At 37.3% G+C, this 26,941-nt stretch overlaps 1 protein-coding gene across 1 annotated transcript in view; it reads right to left on the minus strand.

The window, feature by feature from the left end:
* DPY19L2 (dpy-19 like 2) overlaps positions 1-24,620 on the minus strand; it is a 94,302-nt gene extending 69,682 nt beyond the window's left edge. The window contains exons 1-6 of the mRNA XM_047097360.1: positions 24,245-24,620; positions 19,850-19,874; positions 18,424-18,511; positions 16,230-16,367; positions 3,851-3,971; positions 1,458-1,551 (exon numbers count right to left, since the gene is read on the minus strand). Coding sequence (XP_046953316.1) covers positions 1,458-1,551; positions 3,851-3,971; positions 16,230-16,367; positions 18,424-18,511; positions 19,850-19,874; positions 24,245-24,620 — 842 coding nt within the window. The remainder of the gene's footprint in view (positions 1-1,457; positions 1,552-3,850; positions 3,972-16,229; positions 16,368-18,423; positions 18,512-19,849; positions 19,875-24,244) is intronic.
* Positions 24,621-26,941: the final 2,321 nt, after the last annotated feature.

Genomic DNA, 26,941 nt, shown 5'->3' on the forward strand with positions numbered 1-26,941 from the left:
CAAGTCCTCCTATCTTCTTCAAGAATGTCTCCACTATTTTAGGTCTTTTGCATTTCTTTAGGTCTTTTGCATTTTTAACTTTATTTTTTTTAAGGTTTATTCATTTTTGAGAGACAGAGACAGAACATTAGCAGGGGCGGGGCAGAGAGAGAGGGAGACACAGAATCCAAAGCAGGCTCCAGGTTCCCAGCTGTCAGCACAGAGCCCGACACAGGGCTCGAACTCAGGAATCGTGAGATAATGATCTGAGCTGAAGTCAGACACCCAACTGACTGAGCCACCCAGGTGCCCCTAGATTTTCAACTTTAAATTCAAGAATAACATTATAAAGAAAGCTGCTGATCAGTTAGGAATATATTTTGCTGTAAGAAATAAAACCTAACAAAAGTGGCTGATATCATTCAATTAAAAAAATGAAAGATAAGTGTCTGCTGGCATTGGTTCACCAGCACAAGGATGTTAGGGCAGACTTAGGTGCTATATTTGTGGCCTTTCCCTCTTGGTCACAAGATGACGGCAGCAACTCCAAGCATCACCCTAAAGTTTAAAAGCAGAAGACAGGGGCGCCTGGGTGGCTCAGTTGGTTAAGCGTCCGACTTCAGCTGAGGTCACGATCTCGTGGTCCGTGGGTTCAAGCCCCGCGTCGGGCTCTGGGCTGATGGCTCGGAGCCTGGAGCCTGCTTCCGATTCTGTGTCTCCCTCTCTCTCTGCCTCTCCCCCGTTCATGCTCTGTCTCTCTCTGTCTCAAAAATAAAAATAAAAGGTTAAAAAAAAATTTTTTAAAGCAGAAGACAGAGAAAAGACAGCTGAAATCTATCCTTTTGTCAGAAAGACAAATGCTTTCCTAAGTATAAACAAGACTGATTCCATCGTATTTTTCGATGAAAAAACTAACTCACATGGCCATCCCAAGCAAGAAGCAATGGAGAGTGGGAAGCAGATTGCATGATTATCATAATTAAACTTCAACCTATCACCTGAGACTGGACACACTGCTACCCGAAACCAAATTGTGGTACCATTAACAAGAAACATAGGCTATCAAATATAAGTGTCTGCCATAGTGATATATGTTTTCTTTTATACTTTCTTAATTAGAAATAAAATTAGAAATAATCAGTCACTAATGCCAACCAAAGATTCCTCTAATATTATAATAATTTTACATATGGCCTGGTGGTATTCTCACTAAAGGCTTTGTTAAGGAATCTTAGTCTTAAAAAAAAAAATACAAAAAAAACCCAAAAACAAAACCCAGAAGGATAAAAGAGAGGCCTTTAAGTGACAGCTTTAGTTTCTGGTTGTGTGATATTAACTAAGTTTCTGAAAAAAATAAAATAAATGTATAAAATTTCATACTATTAATCAATTAATCTCACACTTATCCTTTTCATTTAATCAGAAAATGTCAGCCAGTCTTTATAGGTCCACTGAAAGATCTAACACAGTAATCTTACCTCAGGTATGCACCATATATGAAGAACAATCCCATCATTACTCCATTTAAAATAAAAATCACAGCAACATAAAAGCAAGCAGGGTCTCCCAATCCTTTAAAAAAGACACAGATTATTAGTACTTCATGAATAAATGACTATAAGGCAATTGGGCATAACTGTCTCAGTGCCTTGGATTCAGGGTTCAGAACTTGCTGAAAACATTTGCTTTTCAGATTGCTGCTCTACTTAATAGTTACATAAGTACCTTCCCCTTATATCACGTATTATTACATTTGAATTTTATACTTTATTGTAGTTACATTTATACTTTGCCCTAATGAAGTATTATTATACTGCAATGATTAGTTGGTGGTGTATTATTTTGTTAAAGTGATGTTGCTATTGTTCAGTATCTAGAATTCTCTGTAAAGTCACTTGATGTATTTACAGGAGAAGACCTACTGCATTATTTTTATCCTTTGTGACTTTCTTTTTGCGACTTTCTTCTTCCCATATGTATCCAGGCAGGTAGCCACTTGACCTCCCCACTTTCAGGTCTCCTAGGTATCTCAAACTAATGTAGCAATTCAAACCTGCTCCTTAAAACATCTTTTCAATGTTTATTTATTTTTGAGAGAAAGAAAGGGAGAGCATGAGTGGAGGAGGGTCAGAGAGAGAGAGGGAGACACAGAATCTGAAGCAGGCTCTAGGCTCTGAGCTGTCAGCACAAAGCCTGATGTACGGCTTGAACTCACGAACTATGAGATCATGACCTAAGCTGAAGTCAGAAGCTTACCTGACTGAGCCACCCAGGCACCCCAAACCTGCTACTTTTAAAAGGTTTTTTTCCATTCAAAGAAACTATCACTTAAGCCAGAAACCAATGTTAACAGGACTTCACTCACTTTCCCCTCCCCCATCAATCGATTACCCAATCTTGTCAATTCTACTTCCAATATCCCACAAATCTCTGCATTTCCCAGTTATCTCCCCCCCCCCCCCATACACACACAACCGCAATCACTTGCTAAGAGCTTAATAGTCTCCTCCTGGTCTCACTAAACCCACTTTTGTCCTTTACTAATATATTTTCCATATAACTGTCAAAATAATGTTTTTAAAATGTTAATCTGCTAACATTCTTCAATGAATAAAGTACAAAGTACAAAATCCTTAACCAGCATGTGGCCTTTTGTTTTCTGACCCTTCCTTACATTCCTAGCATCACTTCACACCATTTTTTCTTCTTTCTCTCTCTGCTCCCAAAAGTCTAGCCTTCTTTCAGTTCTCTCTTGCCTCAGGACTTCTGAATATTCTGGTTCCTAATCTTGAAACACTTCTCCTTTACTCCTAAACTCAGCAACCTGATTTTCTTATTTACAATATCCATCACAGTTGTAACCACTAACACCCCTCTTACGTGTAAACTCTATGAGGGTAAGGTCTATGCCTACCTAGCTCATCTGGGTTCTAAGTGCAAACAATAACCTATCACTTAGTGGCAACTTAATAAACATCATATATGTGTGTGTGTATATATATATGTGTGTCATATATACACACATACATATATGTGGCAATTTTTCCCCATCCTTCAGAAAAAAATGTTAACTTCTAAGCTGAGTCATTACAAAGTTTCTCATTTTATGAAACATTTTCTTGATTACTTTGTACAAAAAAAGTCTAATCGCCTCTCAACTATCCCCTATCAATGCTATTTTAGATGCTACAAAGATCAGCTGAAAAAATTAGAAAAATGTAAGGAAAATACAGAAATACAGATTTAGCAAACATTCTAAGAAATAAATGTTATATAAACAAATCTAAAAAATATATTTATAAAATACAGTTAAGTAGTCATGTTGTAGAGAATATGAAGAAATAAAAAATGCAAATATTATGCAAGTAGATATATGTGACTTTGAATAAAGTTCTTAGAGTTTAAAAGTGCTAAACGACAAATATCTCAAATAGAAGTGACAATTATAGATCCTGGGAAACCGAGGATTCCAAATGGGGTTCTTTGACAAAGGTGCTAATGAAGATGTATACGGAGAGTTCAAGTAGAACTATTCATGAACTGTGAGAATATAAGAAACAGTATTTCTAAAGCAATCTATTAATTGCATATTTGATTTTTATGTATGTATGCATAACCAAATTTTTACATGAACTATTACAGGTAGATATTTGACTGTTTACTCTACATCCCCCAATTTTATACATTTAAACTACCCCAAAACTTTTTTTAAATCTTTTTATTCTATTTATACTCTTTTAATCAGCTCTACAGTGTTTTAAAGAAAACAAATCAATCACAGTAATTTATAATTCTTAAAATGAGTCACAACTCTATAAAACATTTTTGTAAATATTAATGACAACATGGCAGCATTTAGAAAGAAACATGCCTTCACAACTTTGAACTTCATTTAAAGGTTCTACTCTGGTGACATTCCAGCAGGTCTTAGCTTCTAGCCCAAATAAACTCATTATTCCCACAAATATACGATACCAGAAGGCTATAATCACCTACAAAGACAAAAACAAAAAGAGATGATGGAGAAAAATATCTTCATAAGAAAACTTTTTCCAAAATACTACTTTATGATGGCTTCCTTTGACATTATACACTTTTGACAAATTTATTTAAATCATTTCACTTGGAAAACAGTCCTTTTAAAATTATATATATATATACACAATAAACTAAAGTTGTATATTACTAATTAATGCACATCTACAAAAATGTATGTTATGATCAGTATCTCTGTAATATGTTCTTGTAATCAATTCTACAACATAAATAACAGTAGCTGTAAAACCACGTATAATAGTACATAATTAAAATATGGTGTTTATTAATAGCAAAATACAATGATTTACGGGAATATTTCATAACATTTCATTTACTGAATTTATTTTCGTTATAGTCTACAAAATATAAAACCAACTGCATATGGGATAATAGCTCTTGTGCCCATTAAAACTTTAACCAAGCAGGTGGCTCAGTTGGTTAAGTGTCCAACTTTGGCTTAGGTCATGATCTCACAGTTCGTGGGTTCAAGCCCCACATCAGGCTCTGTGCTGACAGTTCAGAGCCTGAAGCCTGCTTCAGATTCTGTGTCTCCCTCTTTCTTTGCCCCTCCCCTGCTCACACTCTGTCTCTGTCTCTGTCTCTCTCTCAAAAATAAAAAAAAATTAAAAAAACAAAACAAAACTTAAACCAAGCAGATTTAATTAACTAATTCTTCCCAATCTGCAATCCACTTTGGTGAAGTTTAAAGACAAGGGAAAAGGACAACAACAGAAAACTACAACAAAATGCTCATGGTTGGGGGATTTAAAAAATAATAATTTTATAGATTTGGGAATAATACAAGATCATTGGGAAAAGAAATAAAAAAATAAATAAAGAGTTTAAAGTGAAAGTGAAAACCACCTAGATCTATTTTTAGTATTTTGGTGATCATCCCTCCAGTTTCCCCCTTGGTATACAAAAACACACACAGAGCTAAAGTGATTCAGGATTATATATTATCTAAAATGCTAATGTAATATGCATCACCAAACATAATAAACATCTTTCCATATACAAAAAGTATAGATTTACTGTTTTATCACTTACTTGTATAAAACTGGCCTTATGCAAAAAGTTATATATTCTTGTGTATTTATCACCCATGTACAAAAACTTTATTACATTAAATGCATGTGCTAAATCTAGAATTATACTCCTTTCTGGAAGGTAGCTTGATATAATAGGGAAGCATTGCTTTGAAGTCAGAATTAAACTCAAATTCTGACTCTGTAAATTATGGTTTTGATAGTCTGAAGTAATCAATCCTTCAACCTCTGAACCTCACACACCTCATCTCTAAAAGGACATTAGTGATAACCATCTTGTAAGAGTGATGGGAGATGAGAAATTACATACTGGCATACAGTTAAGCATTAAATGCTTTGCCTTTTTAAAACATATTGTTCCACACTTAATACTTTCAGCTGTAGGTGAGAAATTAATCCCCTGATGAACGCAAAAAGTATGGAAGTCCACTTCAACACTGCAGTACTAGAGAAGGTTGCATGCAAATCCAGATCTCCACATTGTATCTACGCAACGGGAAATGAGATTGAATGACTCCTTGTTGCCTCGTCCCTTATAATGCTATCAAGTTTACATTATCATGATTACTCTTTCATAACATCAAGGAAACTGAAAACTGCTAATTATTCAATAAGTATCTCTGAACAAGTGAAAAGAAAAAAATTAGCTAAGAGACCATACTGTTGGAAATTAAGGAAACAAGAAACAGAGATTTTACTATATAAAGTTCTAAAAATAACCAAAAAAGTAAAAATAAGTATCAAACGCTGGGAGAAAGGGAGCTAGTGTAGTAAACTAAATCCTCATCCTACACACAGAGTAAGTCAACATCAACTAAAGTGGAAGATTCAAGAAATAGGTTGTCTTTTGATTTTTGCATTCATGCTATAGTTACACAGGTAATCACAGAAGAACAGAAGAGTGTCTTTGAAGGGTTAGCTGGGAAATAGACAAAGCTGGTACAGAAAACTGCTTCTTTCATCTTAGATCTCAGGCAGGTCCATACTATACAATTGTTACTATTGCAAATGACATTGAGAAGTACTTACAGAAATCAAAAAAGAAAAGAAGAAAGAAAGAAGGAAAGAAAGAAAAGAAAAGCAAGGAAAAATAAATCTAGAAACCAAAATTAAACAACACAATACCAAATATACGATGGGTCAAAGGAAAAACCATATTGGAAATTAAAAAATAACTTGAACAGAACCAAAATGAAAAAACAACATATAAATGTTTAAATACTATGAATTTCTGTTTTGGGAAAGATGGAGTAGATGTACTTTCTCCTATTTCTCTAAGTGAGACTAAAGCTCTTGGGAATTATATAAATCAAATCTAAGAAAACTTTGAAAGGTAGAGAAAAGGCAAGCTAGCCAGGGATCTTAGGACTGACCTAAGGCACAAAATGGTGATGAGTTTCTGGGACTTTCTTTTTGCCTCATTTTCTCAGAATTGGTGTTAAAGATCCTGGCAACAGAAACACCAATGGGCGCAGACACAAAAAAGACCAACAGGAAATACAAATCAAAACCACACTCACATATCACCTCACACCAGTCAGAGTGGCCAAAATGAACAAATCAGGAGACTATAGATGCTGGAGAGGATGTGGAGAAACAGGAACCCTCTTGCACTGTTGGTGGGAATGCAAATTGGTGCAGCCACTCTGGAAAACAGTGTGGAGGTTCCTCAAAAAATTAAAAATAGACCTACCCTATGACCCAGCTATTGCTGCTAGCAGCTATTGCTGCTATTGCTTCCTAGCACTGCTAGGAATTTACCCAAGGAATACAGGAGTGCTGATGCATAGGGGCACTTGTACTCCAATGTTGATGGCAGCACTCTCAACAATAGCCAAATTATGGAAAGAGCCTAAATGTCCATCAACTGATGAATGGATAAAGAAATTGTGGTTTATATACACAATGGAGTACTACGTGGCAATGAGAAAGAATGAAATATGGCCCTTTGTAGCAATGTGGATGGAACTGGAGAGTGTTATGCTAAGTGAAATAAGCCATACAGAGAAAGACAGATACCATATGGTTTCACTCTTATGTGGATCCTGAGAAACTTAACAGAAACCCATGGGGGAGGGGAAGGAAAAAAAAAAGGAGGTTAGAGTGGGAGAGAGCAAAAGCATAAGAGACTCTTAAAAACTGAGAACTGAGGGTTGATGGGGGGTGGGAGGGAGGGGAGGGTGGGTGGTGGGTATTGAAGAGGGCACCTTTTGGGATGAGCACTGGGTGTTGTATGGAAACCAATTTGACAATAAACTTCATATATTGAAAAAATAAAAATAAAAAATAAATGAGGAGAAAGGAGATGTAGCACTTTTTAAAAATCATGACCTTTGCTTATGCATGGCGTCTTTCTAGGTAATATGCAAAGCTATATTCTCGAGTCAAAATGAAAATGTGTGAACCTAACTCCTTGAATGGCTTTTGCAAACAAGTTGCAAACACAGCCAATCTATTCTCATAGCCTTGGTCATAGTACTTGAATACACGTGGTAATAAATTTGATTAAAAAAAAAAAAAAAAAAAGACCAACAAAAGCCTTCTCTCTCTAGCTAAAGGACCAGGAAAGCAGAGGCCCAGGAATACATAAAAATTTTATAGACAATAATAACTCTCAACCAAAAACCACAGAAAACAACAATAAAAACATGTGGTCCCACTCCTACCAACAAAGGTCAAATTGAGAACAGAGACTTCAACCTTCTTTAGGCTTTAACAAGTCACCCCAACTTACCCACTGGGATGTTGTAGGAGAAAACCAACTAGGAAGCTCTCTATCTTCATGGTGTCAGTATAGACCATGTAGGGAGCCTGGACTTCTACCCTAACCAGAAATAACTTAACCCTTTCCTTGCTCAGTAGGGTAATGTCAGAGGAGGCCTAGTGAAGAGTCAGGGCTTTCATTACCACCCAGGGGTAACAAAGCCATCCACATTATGGTGTCTATAGAGATCACAGAGTTAGTCAGATTCTGATCCCTTCAATGGCAATGAAGAGTACCCCCACCTTGGGGTTAACAGAGGCCAGGGGAAGAATATGGACTTCCATACCCATCTGGCAGTAACAAGATGACTCCAATGAGTCAATTATGAATGTACTTGAAACAAATAAAAACACAGAAAAGTCTTAGTCAAGAAATTGAAAGTTTTAGCAAAAAAATAGAAGATATGAAAGAAACAAACAAAAAATTTCAGAACTGAAAAATACAATAACCAAAATTAAAACTCAATGGATGAACTTAACAGGAGAATGAGGGCGATAGATGAGAATAATCAGTGAACTAGCAGATAGAACAATAGAAATTGCTCAATCTGAATAACAGAAAAAAAAACAGACTGAAAAAAATAAGGTTATCTAAGGACCTCTTGGACTATTACAAAAAAATCTAACATTTTTTATCACTGAAGTTTTGAAAAGAGAAAAGAGGAAACCAAAGCTGAGCAAACAAAAAATAGTATAAAACCAAAGAAATCCTCACCAAGACACTTCACACTTTTGAACACTTGTGAAAACTGAAAAAGAAAAATATTGAAAGCAACGAGTAAGAAAACAAAATCTTACCTAAAGGAAAAAAAAAATTCAACTGATGACAGATTTCTCATCAGAAACCATGAAGGGCCAGAATTAAGTGGCACCTTTACCAAATGCTGAAAGAAAAAACTGTCAACCTAGAATCCTATAACCAGCAAAATACAGCCTTTAAGAATTAAAGGGAGTTGGACATGAGGGATGGAACAAAAAAAAAACCAAAACAATAAACTAGGAAAATATGTTGCTAGCAGACTTACCCTAAAAGAAGGCATCTTAGAACATCAAGAAGGAAGGAATTTTTTTTTTAATTTGTTAATGTTTGTTTATTTTTGAGAGAGAGAGACAGACAGACGGACAGACAGAGACAAGGAGCACAGGGGAGGGGAAGAGAGAGGGAAAAACAGAATCTGAAGCAGGCTCCAGGCTCTGAGTTGTCAGCACAGAGCCCAATGCAGGGCTTGAACCCATGAACTGTGAGGTCATGACCTGAACCAAAGTCAAGATGCTTAACTGACTGAGCCACCCAGCTGTCCAAGGAGGGAATTTTTTTTTAATGACTAAAATAAAATAGATTTCCCTTCTCAACTTAAAAAAAAAAAAAAGTTTGAAGGCTAAAACAAACATCATAGTACTGTCTGATGTAGTTTTAAATGGATGTAGAGGAATTGTTTAAGATGATGATTTTATTAAGGGAGAAGGGTAAAGAGATGTAAAAGGGGGTAAGTTTTATGCACTATTTGAACTAGTAAAATGATAACAGCAATAGACTGTAATAAGTTACATATATGTAATATCTACAACAACCACTAAAAAAAGCTACATAAGGAGATATATTCAAGAAGTATAGACAAATCAAAATATAATTTTTAAATCTTCAAATTACCCACAGGAAGACAAAAAAAAAAGAAAACAGAGAAATGAAAACCCAAGGACAAACAGAAAACAAAAAATAACAGACTCAAGCTGAAACAAATTAATAATTACATTAAATGTAAGTGGTAAAATACAATAATTAAAAAATGTGAGATTGACAGTTAAAAAACATAACTCAACTATCTACAAGAAACTCACTTCAAATATAATGAGAAAGGCAGACTGAAAGTAGAAGGATGAAAAAATATACCATATACACATTAATCAAAAGAAAAAAGTAACTATGTTAGTATCAGGAAAAGTAGGCTTCAGAGCAAACAATTTATAAGTGAAGGGGGTAGGATTATTATATAATAATAAAAATCCAACAAGAAGACAGCAATCCTAAATGCCTATGCACTTCACACATTGCTGTAAAATATATGAAGAAGAACTCATAGACCTAAAAGGAGAAATAGATGAATCCACAGTTATAGTTGAAGACTTCAGCATTGCTCTCTCAACAATGGATAGATGCTGGACAGAAAATCAGCAAGCACTGAGAAAATATCACCACCACCATCATCCAACAGCATCTAATCAACATTTATAAAACACTTCACCCAAGAATAATGTAATACATACTTTTTTCAAGTGCCCACAGAATATATATCAAGAGGCCTATATTCTGGGCCATAAAACCTCAACAAATTTAAAAGAATCAAAATGCTACAAAGTGTGTTTTCTAAACACAACGAATTTAAGCCACAAATGAGTAACAGGAAGATAAAAAGGAAATCTCCCAACACTTGCAAACTAAAAAACCCACTTCTAAAAAATCCATGGATCAAACAGGAAGTCTCAAGGGAAATAAATAAATAAATAAATAAATATATATATATATATATATTAAATTGAATAAAAATGAAATACAAAGTTTCCAAGTCCAGCATCTAAGAAGCTCATAAGTTGCAACTTCATCCTAACGAGTAAAAAGTTGAACAAACTAAAAGTTCAGTAATTCTTAGATCCATAAGAGAGGTTAGGTCACAAGGCAAACTCCTGCTCCCCAAATTTGAAAATGACAGGTAAATTGAGAGAATCACAACTTAGTGGAACAGAAACCCATGAGCAAAAACCTCCATGGGAACCAGTTGGAGAGTAGGAAAAACTAAACTATAATTGATAAGTTGCTGGAGGCACAGGGTAGACAAGTCTGAGAATCACAAACTCCAGGGAGACCCAGTAATAGGGGAAGTGCCAGATGTTTATGAGTTTTACTTCTACGAGCTCAACAGGTTCTTACAGTGAGTATCAGAGAAAAATACCCTCCCACTTCTGGCAGGGGGAGTGGAAAAAGGACCAGAGGCACTGTGTTTTTCTTAACAAAGCCTGTCTTAGGAGAAATTATTTTACTAGAGCCTAACCTGCTAGGGTTCTTTCAGAGCCCAACACACAGGGAAGTGGGGAAATACCAAATTTCAGCCCTATCTAGCCATCTTGTTGCACCTAAGTGGGAGGAAAAAACCTGAAAAGCACTTGTGAAGTTTACAGCCCATCGCTTCTCGGCCTTTTGGCTAAGATCAAGTGAAGTTTACAGCCCAGAGGCACAGGTTCATAAAAGACTGACACCTACTAATAGGATTATAGAATGCCTCTTATCACCACACTACTGGAAGCTTATTGACAGTGGTTCTTTCACCCAGGTCCAGCTATTAAGAAACAATTACAAGCCATACTAAAAGCCAAAAACAAGTTTGAAGAAACAGAACAGCATCAGAACCTGACATAGCAAGGATGTTGTAATTATCAAATTGGGAAATTTAGACCAACTATTATTAATATGCTAAAGGTTCTAATGGGTAAAATAAATAGCATGCAAGAACAGATGGGTAATGTAATCAGAAAGAGAAATCCTAAGAAAGAACCAAAAACAATTGCTAGAGGTATGTATGTATGTATGTATGTATGTATAAATAAATAAATAAATTAATAAATAAATAAAAGAAATCAAGAATGCCTTTGATAGGCTTATTAGTAGACTGGACATGGATGAGGAAAGAATCTCTGAGCTTGAATATATTTCAATAGAAACTTCAAAACTGAAAAACAAAAAATTAAAAAAAAGACAAAACAAAACGAAAAAATAACAAAAAAACATCCTGGAATATTCAAGAACCATGGGACAACAACAAAAGGTGTACCTACATATAATGGGAATACCAGAAGGAGAAGGGAGAAGGGAAAAGAAGAAATATTTGAAATGGCTCAGAATTCCTTCCAATTAATGTCATGGGCACCTGGGTGGCTCAGTAGGCTAAGTGTATGACTCTTGGTTTCAGCTCAGGTCATGATCTCACGGGTTCATGAGATCAAGCCCCACGTCTGGCTCTGTGCTGACAGTGCGGAGCCTGCTTGGGATTCTCTCTATCCGTCTCTCACTGTCTCTCCCCTGCTTGTGTGCTCTCTCTCTCCCTCTCCCTCTCTCTCTCTCAAAATAAATAAACATAAAAAAGAAAAGAATTCCCTCAAATTGATGTCAGACCACAGATCCAGGAAGCTCAGAGAACACCAAGCATGATAAATGCCAAAAAAAAAAAAAGAAAAAAAAAGAAAAAAAAATCTACACATATGGTATTTAAACTACAGAAAATCGAAGACAAAGGAAAAATTCTGAAAGAAACGAGAAGAAAAAACACATCTTACTTACACAGGAGTACAGCTAAGAATTACATCTGACTTCTCCTCAGAAACCATTCAAACAAGAGGAAACTAAACTGATAATGTTTAAAGTGCTGGGAGAAAAAGAAATGCAATTTGGAATTCTGTATCATGTGAAAATATCCTTTAAAAGTGAAGGAGAGGGGCGCCTGGGTGGCTCAGTCGGTTGAGCGTCCGACTTCAGCTCAGGTCACGATCTCGCGGTCCGCGAGTTCAAGCCCCGCGTCGGGCTCTGGACTGATGGCTCAGAGCCTGGAGCCTGCTTCCGATTCTGTGTCTCCCTCTCTCTCTGACCCTCCCCCGTTCATGCTGTGTCTCTCTCTGTCTCAAAAATAAATAAAAACGTTAAAAATTAAAAAAAAAAATAAAAGTGAAGGAGAAATAAAGACTTTCTCAGACAAACAAAAATTGAGGAACTTTGTAAAAAAGTTCTTTAGAGGGGATAGAAAAAGATATAGATCAGACATTGAATCTACATAAGGAAAAAAAAAGAGGATCAAAATAAGAAAAGTGAAGATAAAAAGTTTCCTTTTTATTATTCTTAATTGATCTAACATAAGTTTTGTTCAAAATAGCAATAGCAACAATGTATTCAATTATGTATCGTTATGAATGCATGTAAGCTTATGTATAGGTGACATGAATGACAGAAAGCATTCAGGGGTTGGGAGGGAGGAATTACCATTATTTTGTTATTATAAGGTACTGGCACTACCGTGGAAGTGATTTAATGTTATTTGAAAGTGGTCTTGGATTAGTCATAAATGTGTATTGTAAACTCTATGGCAACCAAAAAAAGTAAAAAAAAAAAAAAAAAAAAAAAAGAATTATAACTCATACCCTAAAAAAGGAGAGAAAAATGTAATAATATAAAAGTTCAATTAAAACCACAAAAGGCACAGAAAGACTGTTGGTCAAAATAGTAAAAAGAACAAAGGCAACAAATAGAAAACAGCAAGAAACAGTAGATATCAGTCCAAGTTTATCAATTATTACTTTGAATGTCAATGATCTAAATGTACCAATCAACAGACAGAGACTGTCAGAAAGGATCAGAAAACAAGACCCAATCATACGTGGGTTTTGTTTTTGTTTTCAAGTAGGCTTAACACCCAAAGTGGGGCTTCAACTCATGGTCCTGGGATCAAAAGCCAGATGATCTACTGACTGAGCCAGCTAGGTGCCCCATAACCATATATTATTAAAAAAAAAAAACAACCCAACTTTAAAAATAAAGACACCTATATATTAAAAATAAATGGAGTAAGATATACTATGCTAACACTAATTAAAGGAAACTGGGAGTAGCTATACTAATCCCAAACAGAGCAGACTTTACCATAAAAAAGTTGTCACGGGTGGAGAGTGGTATTACATTATAATAAAGGGGTCAATTCCACATGACATAATCCTCACCATGCGTGCATCTAACAGAACATCAATAAAACTGATAAGTCTCTAGCCAGGTTAACTGAGAAAAAAAAGGGAAGACACAAATTACTAATATCAGAAAGGAAAGAGAGGACATCACTACAGATCCCATTGACATTCAGCAAATAATAAAGTAATGAGCAACCCTTTGTCCATAAATTTCACAATCTAAATGAGCCAATTTCTTAAAAGACACAATGTTGCCAAAACTTACACAAGAAGAAATAGACAATCTGAATAGGACTATATCTATTAAACAAATTTAACAATAATAACCTTCCAAATCAGAACGCATCAGGCCCAGATGGGTTTACTACTGAATTCTACTGAACATTTAAGGAAGAAAGTATACTAGTTCTCTAGAATTTCCTCCAGAAGATACAGCAGAGGGAACGCTTATGAACTCATTTGTTGAGGCCAGCATTTTTGGTTTGGTAACCAGAAAAAGATATTACAAAAAAAACTACACTACAAACAACATTTTTCATGAACATAGATGCAAAAATCCTCAAAAAAAAATCAGCTTATCAAATCCAACAATGTATAACAAGATTTATATACCCAGACCAAGTGAGATTTACTGACAGTATGTAAAGCTGGCTCAACATTTGAAACTGAATTAATATAATCCAACATATCAACAGGCTAAAGAAGAAAAATTACAAGATTATATCAATAGATGCAGAAAAAGCAATTGACAAAATTTAACAACTATTCAAGATTTTTAAAAAAACTCTCAGTAAACTACGAATACAGGGAATTCCTTAACTTGATCAAGAATATCTACAAAAAAACTACAGCTAAAATTATACTTACTGAGGAGAAGCTTGAAGCTTTCCCACTAAGATCAGGAACAAAGTAAGGATGTTCCATCTCACTGCTCCTCTGATGAGACAACTCAGTGGGGGGAGCACAAAGGAGCACACAGGAACTTTTTGGAATTATGAAAATGTTTCAGAATTCAATTGTGGTGGCTACACAGTTTTACACATTTGTCAAACGTTTAACTCAAAGAACTGTACACTCAAAAATGAATGTATTTTATTGCATGTAAGTTATACCTCAGCAAAACTGATTAAATAAACAAAAAATAGCCAGACAGAATATATGTATAACACATATTACTAAGGATTACTCTACAACATATATAAATTTTGCCAAAAAAGCAATAAGAAAACATCCATCAAGTGGTGACAAAGAAAAAACCCAAATGACTATTAAACATGAAAATATTCTTAGCTCCACAAGTCCAAATTAAAATAAATAGCATATCACAGCAATTAGAAGAGCAAAATCAGAAATTTTGATAAACTGAAATCTAGTAAGGATAGAGGAAAAGTACATACTCCTACACAGCAGTGTGAATTGCTACATTTACTCCAGAGAGCAATTTAGCAGTATCTGATGAAGTTGACTAAACACATACTCCATAACACAGTAATTCTACTTCTAGAACATATCCTACCAAAAAATCTTGCGCCTATACACAATTAAAGAACATATACTATGAATATACAAGAATATATACTTTGGGACTATTTAAAAAAAATGGAAACAAATATCCACAAAGAGGAAAATGGACAAATAATTTTGCAATTAATAAAATGGTTAAAATTAAAGAAAAAATATACACATACACAGGGTTCAAAAATATAATGTGAGGAAAAAGCTGTAGAGTGCTTTATTCAGTGTGAGAGCATTTGTATGGATTTATAAAAACACATGAAGCAATCCTTGAAAATCAGGAATGATGGGCACACACATTATACTCATGTAGTGGATGCTTGTGGGAGTGGTGAAGGAGCAAACCAGACTGGGAAGCAAAACAAAGATGACTCTAACTGTATTTATAATGCTTTAACATACCTGAATCAAAAATTACAAAAGAATAGCATTTATTTATTCCAAGTGGTTGATCACACATTCACTTCTTTTCTCTAAATTTCTGTAATTTTCAACATTTCAAAATCAAAGGAATAATAATTTTTTAAAGCTATACAATATGAAATGGGCTTAAAAAGCACTAATTTTTAACAAACGTGCTGGATTCTGAGATAACTCAAAAGTAGTGCATACCATGACATTAAATTAGCATTTATCTTAAGAGTTCAAAAATTGAACTAATTTTTTGTTGTCGTTTTTCCAATTTCTAGAATCTGCAGACTAGAAAATCCATACTCTTTTAGGCTAAGCATTAGAAGATATTCATAGACCTCTGACTATGTAACTAAATAAATCTTGCTTTATTAATGTAACTCTAAGGTCGCTGTTAGTGCTCATGACTTTCAGTGTCCCTTCATGAGACCAGTATTGCCCATTTGCAGGGTCTCAAAAGCCAACAGACTATCCCCATTTAGACACATCTTGACTCCTTCCCATTTGGCTCCTCTACGTATGCTGGTCATTACTTCCACACGAATGTTCATTTCTTTGAGTTTATGTCAGCTTAGTTTCTGGAGTCTTTAAAATTTAGGAGAGGAATTTTTGATTCTCTGCTCAACTATAAGGACACACAGTCAACAAGCCTTAAAGGTCTCCTTTCTTTTATGACATCATTGTGTTTACTTACTATTTTTATCTGATAAAAAAAGGATCATCTACAAATATTTTCTCCCAAATAGTACTCACCTCTGGATAAAGATGGAAGCGTTTCACTGTATTAATTACAAGGGGATATTCAGTGAGCCTATCATTCATAATCATCCACAGTCCTTCCAAAAATGAAGGTGCTTCAATAATGGTCTTGAAGTAGGAATAATAAAGTCCCTTTAAAAAGTATAAATTATTGATATAATTAAATATGAAAGTTTTTAGAACAATTTCTTCTGAATAAAAGGAAAAAGTCAATAGTAAAACTTCCTAATTTCTCCTTGCTACTGCATTCTTGGGCTCAAAAAAAAGGCATGTATTTTCAGGTTGTCACTGTGCTATTCTTTCATATTTTCTGTATGCTTGAAAAACAGGTGGAGGGGTGGTTAAATGTTGCAAGGAATTTTTCTGACTATGGTTGAAAACAGGAATACAAGGGCGCCTGGGTGGCTCAGTCGGTTAAGCGTCCAACTTTGGCTCAGGTCATGATCTCACCGTCCGTGAGTTCGAGCCCCGCGTCGGGCTCTGTGCTGACTGCTCAGCCTGGACCCTGTTTCAGATTCTGTGTCTCCCTCTCTCTCTGCGCCTCCCCTGTTCTTGCTCTGTCTCTCTCTGTCTCAAAAATAAATAAACGTTAAAAAAACAAAAACAGGAATACAATATATTTGTAATTCCAGCAAGCCTGATTTTGCCCCCACATTATGAGATTCCTAGAGGCTGAAATCTGATGAATTCTGGCATAAACAGAGAAGCTTTCATCTCCTTGTACAACTTTGCATATGCTTTTTTCCACCTCTTAACAACATACAATGGTCACAAGCAAAGATGAGACATGATTCAGGCTTGCAACTTCCTAGCTCCATCTAACGGCTCTGCACAAAGTGAAAGCTAACTAAATGTCAACTGACCACTGTTCATGACACAAACGCAGTCCTGAAAAGGGGATTATCTGAGCGTATTATGCTAGCATAGGAAATAAGGACTTTATTAGGCCAGCAAAAGTGCTGTTTAGTTAAAATTCAGAGATTAACAAAAGCATGCTGTTTAATATTACTTTCCTCATCAATTTCCTGCTTTTCTTCCTAAAATCTAAAAGCAAATAAAGGGCCACGTTGCTTGTAGTACATGCTTCCAAAAGCATTAAAAATAATTTTCAACTCCACACTCATTCCTGCCTCATAAAACTTTGTTATTAACAGATCAAGCAATGCTAGAGTCTACTAGATTGAAGTTCTGTTTCAGCTGATGTCTGAAAGAGCATTTCCCCATAGTTTTGGTTGCTAAAATAGGAGTTCATATAAGGATTGCTCCTTTCTCCTTAGGAGGGCAAGACAACACTACAATGAAAGAATATTTAATATGCGTAAATCTTATACTTAGAGAAATAGAAAAATATAAAAATAAGTTTTTGTTAACAACAGCTGTTATTTTTATGCCTGGTACTGTGTTATGTGCTTCATTCATGATCTCCCTTCATATTCCATAAAATCCTGTAAAGCTGGAATTATTTCTAGATGACAGATGACATTACTGAGAATCTGAGAGGTTGACTGACAAGCCGTCAGACAACGAAGCACAGACCTGCTATCTGAATCCAGTTATTGTCATCAAAGCCCACACTCTACCCATAGCTACACAATTCATTTAATAGTATTTTATATCCTCCCTTTGGAAATAGTATGTATGTTAAAAATTTAAATGCCACAAATATGGTAAATGTATCCAATTCTTCAAAGGTTTAAGGAGGCTATTGGGGTGAGATTCAAAAAGCAGTGAGTGAGGTAAAAATTGTATGCAGATAAATCTGCAAGGACAGAAAGAAGAACAGAGATTATGAGGGGCTTGGGGAGAGGGGCATGGGAAGTTGGTGTTTTTAATGGGTATAGTTTCTGTTTGGGATAATAAAAAAAGTTCTGGAAATGAACGGTGGTGAGGATAAGAAATTTCTGGTAACATTTGGCACGCCTATATCGCTTCTTAAATGCTGTCTTTGTTTTCCTTCTTCCCCAGCTCTTCTCAGTGATCTTTACTATCTTTAAAAGAAGTGTGCATTAGAAGAGTAGGGTAATGACATAAGTAAAAGAATCCTAAAACATTTTCTATTTAAATATTAAACCTAAGTTGTAGCTTGAGAAACAGTGCAATTCAACAAAAATTCATTTCAGTTCCTAATATATTTCCACCTTATAGTCTTACTATTCTTAAACTACAAATTAATTTATAAGAAACTAACCATTTCAGTTCGAAAAGTCATCTCCCGTTCTAAAGATGAGAGGTGAGAAAAATGACGATCATTTTCAAAAAGTGTTACTAAATGCATCCTAGGAAAAAAAAAAATGATGCACCATATTCTAAGAATAAGAACATTTCAAAACCATTACTAAAGTATTAAAGTACAAAAACCATGAAAAAAATAAAGTTTTGTAATAAATGAGATAATTTTACAATTTGCTTAATAATTTGTATATTTTTAGGCATTTATAATTCAGTGTGTACAGAGGTGAAATTCCTTAGCCACAATTGTATATCTAAAACTCCCTCTCTGCACCACCCTTCTTCCACTCCAGGTCTCTAAATCAGAACAGAGGCAAGTTTCTGTTTAAGTTTCACAAGTGATTCTAATGTAACAGGTTGGAGAAATGCCTCTGTAACTATCAAAAAGCATGCAGAATTAAAAAAAAATAAATTTAGATTAAAGCAGTTTTAAAATAAATACTATAAAAGGGATCAACTTTCAGGTGCCAAAGAGACACAGAACTGTATGTCAAGATATTTTATTAGTGAGACGCAAGAAAACAGCCGTGTAGTGAAAATAGGAGCACATGTGATAATAAATAGCAATTCTGCTATCCTTAACTTACCGAGTAGATGCTTTCCAAATACACAGAAAGCAAACTTCTATATATCAACCCTGTCTTCACGTACCTTGATTTACATGTAAGACATATATATGTCAGGGTAACAGTAGCTATAGGAAATGTTTCTTACCATTACAGCCTTAGTTCTAGAATCAAATCTCCCTGCAAACTAAATGGCCAGAACAGCACTGAAAATATGTGAGGCAGATCCCACTCTTTCTAAGAGTAAAAATTCCTGAGCTCTTATAGAAATGAAAATTTATCAGAGGAAAAATATTAAATTACATATAGTTTTTATAGATAGGTCACCTGTGTAAAATAAGGTACATGTGCGTGCTCATTTAATTCTGTAATACCACAGTAGCATCTTTAGTTTCATTTCTACCTGATTTCCAGCTGACAAGTGTTACTAAAACTTATGTTTTAGTCACTATGTCTATGTTTTAGGTTTGAAACTTATGTTTATGTCACTAACAACACACATTTACTGTAGGATAAGGGAATTTTTTTAGATGAAATAAACATGCATAATACACTAGAAAGCTAGATATTTAAGAAATATAGTGGTGAATCCTTGGGTAACACAAAAATATTTTAATTCATAAGTACTATTCCTTTAATGCATCTATTTTGTAAATGCTGCTTCACATGTTTTTTTTTAAATAACAAATATGTGTAAACTGGTACACAGATATTATATACACATAGCAAGCGGTTATTGTCTTATTGTTTGTATGCAAACAGCAATGTCAATTTTGAATCCAAATGTTTTTATTCATTTAAAACTGTAACTAATCTTACCAGTGCAAAACTCCCACAAAGGCAGCTGGAAAAACAAACAAAAAAGTCATTAAAAGCTGCTTTATCGTAATATACCCTTAAAACAAGTACTTCAAATGCATTCCCTCCTATGCCTTAAGACAGCACACATATTTAGCAAGATGGCTAAATAATTCCATCTGTATAAAATAGGAAAAATTTACAAACAGACATAGAACAAATTATGAATAGTTCTCACCTCTGCAAGGGAGGGCCGAGGAGCAAAGGAAGATTTGGAAGACTAGATCTCATTCGCATAAATTGCAAAAGAGTGATGAAATTACTGATTTTGTGCTTCTTTGTGATTTTCAGTTTATTCTCTCTTCTCCCTCTTATTCTCTATTTCTTTACAATAAAATTTTTAAAACAAGCGCACATATACACTATGCTCAGCTCAATCCTTTCAGAATTGAATCTAGCCTACAGGAGCCACCGTAGACCACTTTCCCTCGTGCTCATCAGAAGATTGTTAAATGCAGGAAATGCCTTCCTCAGCAGCACACCTGAAAGCCCCTATATATATGGAGCTTGGATTGCTCCCAGACACCTGGCCTGGGAGACCCATCTAGAGCTGCCCTGTCTGCGCCCTGTGAATGAGGCTTTAACAGAGGGTGTGGAGACAGGTCAAACAGTGACACTCCTGTGGGTATGGAGATTTTTTTGAGGAGCTCCAAACAATGACTCCTCTGGTGGCTGGAACACTGCTTGTTTTCAAGGATACAACGGAGCTGGGGAAGGGGCACGGGATGAGGCCTAAATAAAACATCACAAACTCTGCTGTTCTTACAGAATTGCAGTCGTTTTTTGAATACCTGTTCTCTAGAGTACTGTAACCCTTTGGTTATTTTTGTAAAATTTTGAAAAATTGATTCTGACAATTTTCCAAGTACTTTTGTTACTATCACAGAGGAGTGAATTCACTCAGCTATTCCTAATGTCCTGTCTCCCCTCCAAGATTTTATAGTAATATTTCTTATGGTTGTCCCAAATATGCCTGGCAAATCATTTTAGCAAACCACAAATTTGAGCCTCTTAAAAATTCAAGAAATTACTCACCTGGACTAACAAAATAAGTCGATAAAAAATTAAGTAATAATAATAAATTGCAATTTTGAAAAAAATTCCCAGGCATGCTTCTCCAGCTCTTGTTCTCCATGTTCCTAACCATCTGGTCCCAACCACTCTTTAATACTTCTCAGAAGATTTACTTGATTTTACATGATCAGCAACTATAGCCCTTGGTCTGTTTTTGTACTGTCCACGAGCTAAAAATGCTTGTTACATTTTTAAAGGGTTGTAAAGGGTTGTACAGATATGGAAGAAGAACAGGCAATGGAGACTGTACGTGACCTGTGAAGCCTGAAATATTTACTGCCTGGCTCTTTATAGAAAAAGTACAGGGGCGCCTGGGTGGCTCAGTCGGTTGAGCATCTGACTTTGGCTCAGGTCATGATTCCACGGCTTGTGAGTTCGAGCTCCACATCGGGCTTTGTGCTGACAGCTCAGAGCCTGAAGCCTGCTTCAGATTCTGTGTCTCCCTCTCTCTCTGCCCCACCCCCCACTTACACTCTGTCTCCCTCTCTCAAAAATAAAGAAACGTTAAAAAAATTTTTTAAGTATATATTTATTACATATGTTAGCTCTTTCTATCTCATATGTAATATACTCTGAACCACTTTGAAATTAAACCTATACCTGCTCTCTCAACTTAAAACAGATGCCCCTTTGATAAGGTTTCATTAGCCTTAAGATAAACACATACTACCTCATTCAACTTATATTTATAATCTCTTTCTCACTCTCTAGGCAATTACATATAGTGGCAAAAACTCTTAAAAATGGTGTTTAAGGAAAGGGAAAAGATCAAATATCCTACTTGAGCCATCTAGCTTTCCAAAAATCTTCAAAATATTCTTATGCCTCTCATTCCTTCCCTTTACCCCACATTCCACACCTGATAAAATGATAAGGTGTAATGAAGCCAATATTCTAAACGCATGAAGTGCTTATCACAGTCCCTTCCAAAGCTGTGATAAAAAGCATGTCTCCTGATCCCTGTATCCTGTCAATCTCACCTCTGAAAGTGACCTAGCCTCATATTTCACTGAAACGGAGATCATCTGATAAAAGCACTCCTAACTTCTTTTATACCCACTTTAACATTTCTGTATATACTAATCCTTGCTTTGCTATTCTCTACCATCTATCTCAGCAAAGGAAGTATCTCTCTCTTTTCCAGTTAGCTTCTCAAATTTGTGCCTCTAATTCCACTCTTCTCAAAGATTCCAAGACTTCAACTACTTCCTCTCTTGGAACCTGAATCTCACCCTCTCCCCTTGATCTTTCCCTTCAGCCTTCAATTCTCCTAAGCCTTAAAACACTTTGGTTGATCTAACAGCACTTCACTTCAAACTATGACAGATTCTCTCCCCCACCCATAACCCCATTTGCTGCCAAGATTCTTGCACACGTCTTTCTTTTATGTTCCTATGTTCCTGGTCTTTTTTTTTTTTTTTTTAATGACCAATGGCCTCTTTAAATTCTTATGCTTTTCAAACCTCTCTCTAGCATCTGACCAGATTCTTAGATTTCTTCATCTTTTATTACACCAACTCTTCCAGTTTTTCTGGCCTCTGTTTTTATATGCATATCTGGCTTTTCCTTTTCCTCTCCTCTCTGAAAACTAAGTAGAAGGGGTTTTCTCAAGTATCTCTGCTTGGCCCACTTTTCTCTCACTGGGAATCTCAATCCTCAAGTTTCAGCTCACTTCTACATGGATAATTCCCAAATCTATAATCCTCATTGCTGAACTTTCTCTCTCCCTGTCCTCCCACCTTGTCTACCTCACCACCTACCCAGCCCTCACAATATGCTTCCATCGACTCTCACCTCTGTCCTCTCCTCTCCTCTCCTCTCCAGTCCTGCTGTTGCCACCCTCGCTAAGACCACTGTTGCCTTGATTCTGGTATTCCAATCATGTTTTTCTGCTCTTCTCCATCCGTCATGGATCCATTTTACAAACCACTACCATGTTAATCATGTCACTCGATTTTAAAATTATTCAAGGCTAACACTGTGAATGTATCCACAGAATTGTTCACTTTAAAAGGGTTAATTTTATATGACGGGCATTTCATCTCCTTAAAAAAAAGTTGGTTTTGTTTTTCTTTCCTTAAAGAATCCATCAGTTGCTTCCACAGAATGAAGTTCAAATTCCTTAACCCAAGTTTTGGGTTAGACTCTCCACTGCTCGTCCCAGCCCACCTTGTGAACTTACTTCCCACTTTTGTCACCTTCCTTTGCAGTCTTACTTCACCTTTATATTTTCTTACTCCCTCCACTTCAATTGTGCCATTCCTCGGGCCTCTAATACTTGCTGTCCTCTGTCTCACACAGCCAGATGTTAACTTTTGAATCACAATTCTAATCCCACCTTTTCCTAAAAGTCTTTGCTGACCTTATTTCCCACTTCCCATCTTAAAGTGTTAGTTTCCTCTTCTGAACTCTCCTAGCACTTAATATATTCAGTCCTTACTTCACCCAGCACTCAGGGAATGCCCTCAGTGTGCCAGACATGGGTGCTCAGGAGCTGGTGTTTGGGTTGGTGAAACAGCATGGTGTCCACGCTGATTCTGGATGTGGGATGTATGTGCTGCCACAACTACACATCTGATAAAATGTAAGTGTGAATTCCCATCTATTATTCCTCTCGTATTTGTTAATACCCAACATGTGGAGACCCATTCTTCTCTAACATCAGCAGTCAGCTTATGACTAAAAGAAATCACAACAACTTACATTAGCAGACATTTCTCCATGTTTCAACCTACATCAGTAGCCCATCTGAACGAGGACTAGGCTCAAATCTGATTTTACTGAAACGGCAACATTTAAATTAACTCTTAAACTACAGAAAATGAAGAATGTAAATAAACAATCTTTCAAGTGCCTTAAAAAAAAAATTCCCCAAATCCAAGCAGTGAAGCTCTACAGCAAGATGGAAGCAAACTATTAAGGGTTCTCAGCTAATTAAACCAACACTTTATTTTATTTTAAGGTACAAGAGGAACATGGGTGCCCCCAAGAAGTAGCCTATCGTTTTTAGAACCCGTGATAAATGGCTGCCCTGATTAAAACGACATTTTGGTGGTGGCACAGGGGGTGACCACGATGCCCCCCCCCAACCCGGGACTCTGTTTTAAAACAAGAACCAGGGGGGCTGGAATTCTTCAGCGATCTTCCAGAGCTGGACCTTGTCATTAGAACTGCTAAGCTTGTTTGTTAAACTGATCTTGAAGACTCAGCCAAATCGCTTCAAACCCGGGCTCAGAGGCCCTCCCGGCCTTGCCACGGGCGCCCCCGCCCCCCTCTGCTCACCTATGCCGAAGGAGGTCCTGCTGTTGACCTGTCGTCTCCGAAACTGCAGCACCTTCTCCCGGAGCTGCTCCAGCAAACAGCTGAGGAACTGGAAGCGACCGAGAAGAAGGGTCTTGGCGACCACTTCCATTTGCATGCAATTCTGCGCGTTCAGGTTTCGGGTCCTCCGCGGCGAGTAATCCCGGGAGCCCCCCGGCAGGTTCCCCCCGCCTACGGGCAAAGGCGGCTGCCGCTTTTCCGTCTCCGCCTGCGGCTCCTCCATCTCCGGCTCCCCGGCTCCGGTGGCCCGGCGCCGCCGCCGGGACTGCACGGAGCGCGAGGACTGGACCGGCTCTGAAGCCGCTTCTTTGAGCTTACTCCTCGTTTGCCCGACCATTTTCTCATAGTCCCTGTTCAGATGGAGCTGGGTCTCTGGCTGGCGCGGGCCCAGCCCAGTTGGGCGAGGTCCGCTGGGGCCTGGCTCGGGTCGCGGCCTCAACGACTAGCCCCCGCCGCCGTTGCGGGCCGCCCGGTCGTCATGGCGACCGGGAAACCGGGAGGGAGAGGCCTGAGGTCCAGACCGCCCCGGCCCCGCGCGCGCCCTCCACGCGCACCGCGCACGGTCCCCTCGCGCATCCCACGCGCGCAGCCCCTGCGCCCTGCATCCCGCGCATCCCCCAGGAGCACCCCCTTGTCCCCCTAACCAGCCCAGCGCGCAGCACAGGCTCACTGCCCCACTCCAATCCCTGCGCGCGTCCTGGGACGCTGGCCGCCCCTGCGCACGCCTTGGCTCCATGGTCCTGCTGGCGGGGAAGTAGGAGGAATTCCGATTTAATTATTATTATTATTATTATTTTTTCCTGTTCAGGGTTAGTTTTGTTATTTCAACCAAAAGCTTGTGCGTCTGGAAGTAATTAAAAGGGAAAGAGAGTTTAGTTCAAAGAAAGAACCATAGAAAGAGAGGGAGGGAAGGCACTTTTGGGAACATCTCTCCTCCCCTCCTACGCACACCTTGCATTGGACATTAAATGCCTCCTACAGAGAGGGATTGGTCGAAGGCCATAGGCAACATGTGGCAGAGCAGGCTGAGCCTCGAGGCCTCAGGTTGGCATGAGTTCAGTGACACCGCGGTTGCCCTTGGAGGGCGGCATTTATGAATCCATTCTTGAAGTATGTGGACCTTGAAATTTAAAGTTGTTTTATCAGCCAAAAAAAAAGGGGCGGGGTGCTGATTTAGGAATATCAGAGAAATGCAAGCTATAGGCAAAACCAGAGGTGAATGCAACAGAGAACTTATTAGGAGACAGTTGGGAGGGGTTATTTTGAACATTAAGAGTGCATGAGGATTTCTCATTAGCGGACTTGCTGTTTACCGATGTTTTTGTGGGAAATACAATGTACCTCTTTCTCTGTTAGGACTTGGAATTGATGATTCTTTCTTATTGATGCGTCTTTTGTTGGGGTCTGTAATTGACCTCCAGTGGTACAGTGTGGTAGCTCCCCCTTCTGGCCTTTAGACTCCGTTTGAAATGAGATTTCCTTTTATTAATTTTCACAAGTGGAAGTGTGTGTCCCAACTAATAATTGTTGCTAAGACAGAATTCCTTGGGCATAGAATCATTGTCCTCAGCGCTCTCGCCTTGCTAAACCAGACCCTACCCAGCCCTACAGTCACCACCTAGCCAAACACGATGCTACAGCGTCTGGCAAAGATGGACATGATTCATTGTCATTTTCCATGTCCTTTGGCATCTTTGGAGTCCACGCATTCTTCACTTCCCATCTGTTTTATGGTGGATCAGATTGAACTCCCTAATCCCCACCTCCCCCATCAAATCTATGGCTCATTTTGGCCAGATTAATTTTCCTGATGCAACATCTCTCAAAAATGTTCATGGTAGGGGCGCCTGGGTGGCTCAGTTCGTTAAGCGTCTGACTCTTGATTTCTGCTCAGGTCATGATCCCAGGATCATGGGATAGAGCCCTGCGTGGGCCTCAGCGCTGAATATGAAGCCTGTTTAAGATTCTCTCTCCCCACCCCCCACCCCTCTCCTCTGCTTACATGAGTGCAGTCTCTCTCTCTCTTTCTCTCTCTCTCTCTCAAAAAAAAAAAAGTTCATGGTTCCCATAGCCCACAAATGAAATGTAAACTTCTTGGCTTACTCATCAGTGCCTTCAACAATCGGCCCCCATCTGCCTTTTCAACTTTAATTTCCCACTTTCCTGGACACAAACTTTCCAGTAATTTTGAGTAAGGTCCGGAGCATGAGACTCTATAACTATCTATCCCTTTGCTCATACCAGAAAGTATCCCCTAGCTTTTTCATCCATTTCTCCCTGCAAATCTGAATTCTGTCACCTTCCAAGCCCCAGCCCACATGAATTCCCCCTTCTCTGAAGGTCTAAAGCAACTACTGACCATAGTATTCCTCTTGTCACTTATTTAAATTCAGTAAGTACTGTTATTAACTTGTTGTCTTGTAAGTTTTTTTCAAAGAGCATTTCTACATTCCTGGCACTGTGTTTGGTGCTTAAAATATTTCCTCATTTAATTCATACAATAACTTTGTACAAATTAGAAAACTGAGGATCAAGGATATAGTAATTTGCCCAAGTTGTAATACCTAGTAAACTGTTCAATATTGAGTTTAAAATGAAAAGTATTTATAGGTGGTTGATAAAAATATGTTATTGAATAAATATGCAAACTCAAAATAC

The sequence above is a fragment of the Lynx rufus genome, unplaced genomic scaffold (genome assembly GCF_022079265.1).
Source record: "Lynx rufus isolate CCGP_SWC_20201006 ecotype Redwood Valley unplaced genomic scaffold, mLynRuf1.p SCAF_4, whole genome shotgun sequence".
NCBI lineage: Eukaryota > Metazoa > Chordata > Mammalia > Carnivora > Felidae > Lynx > Lynx rufus.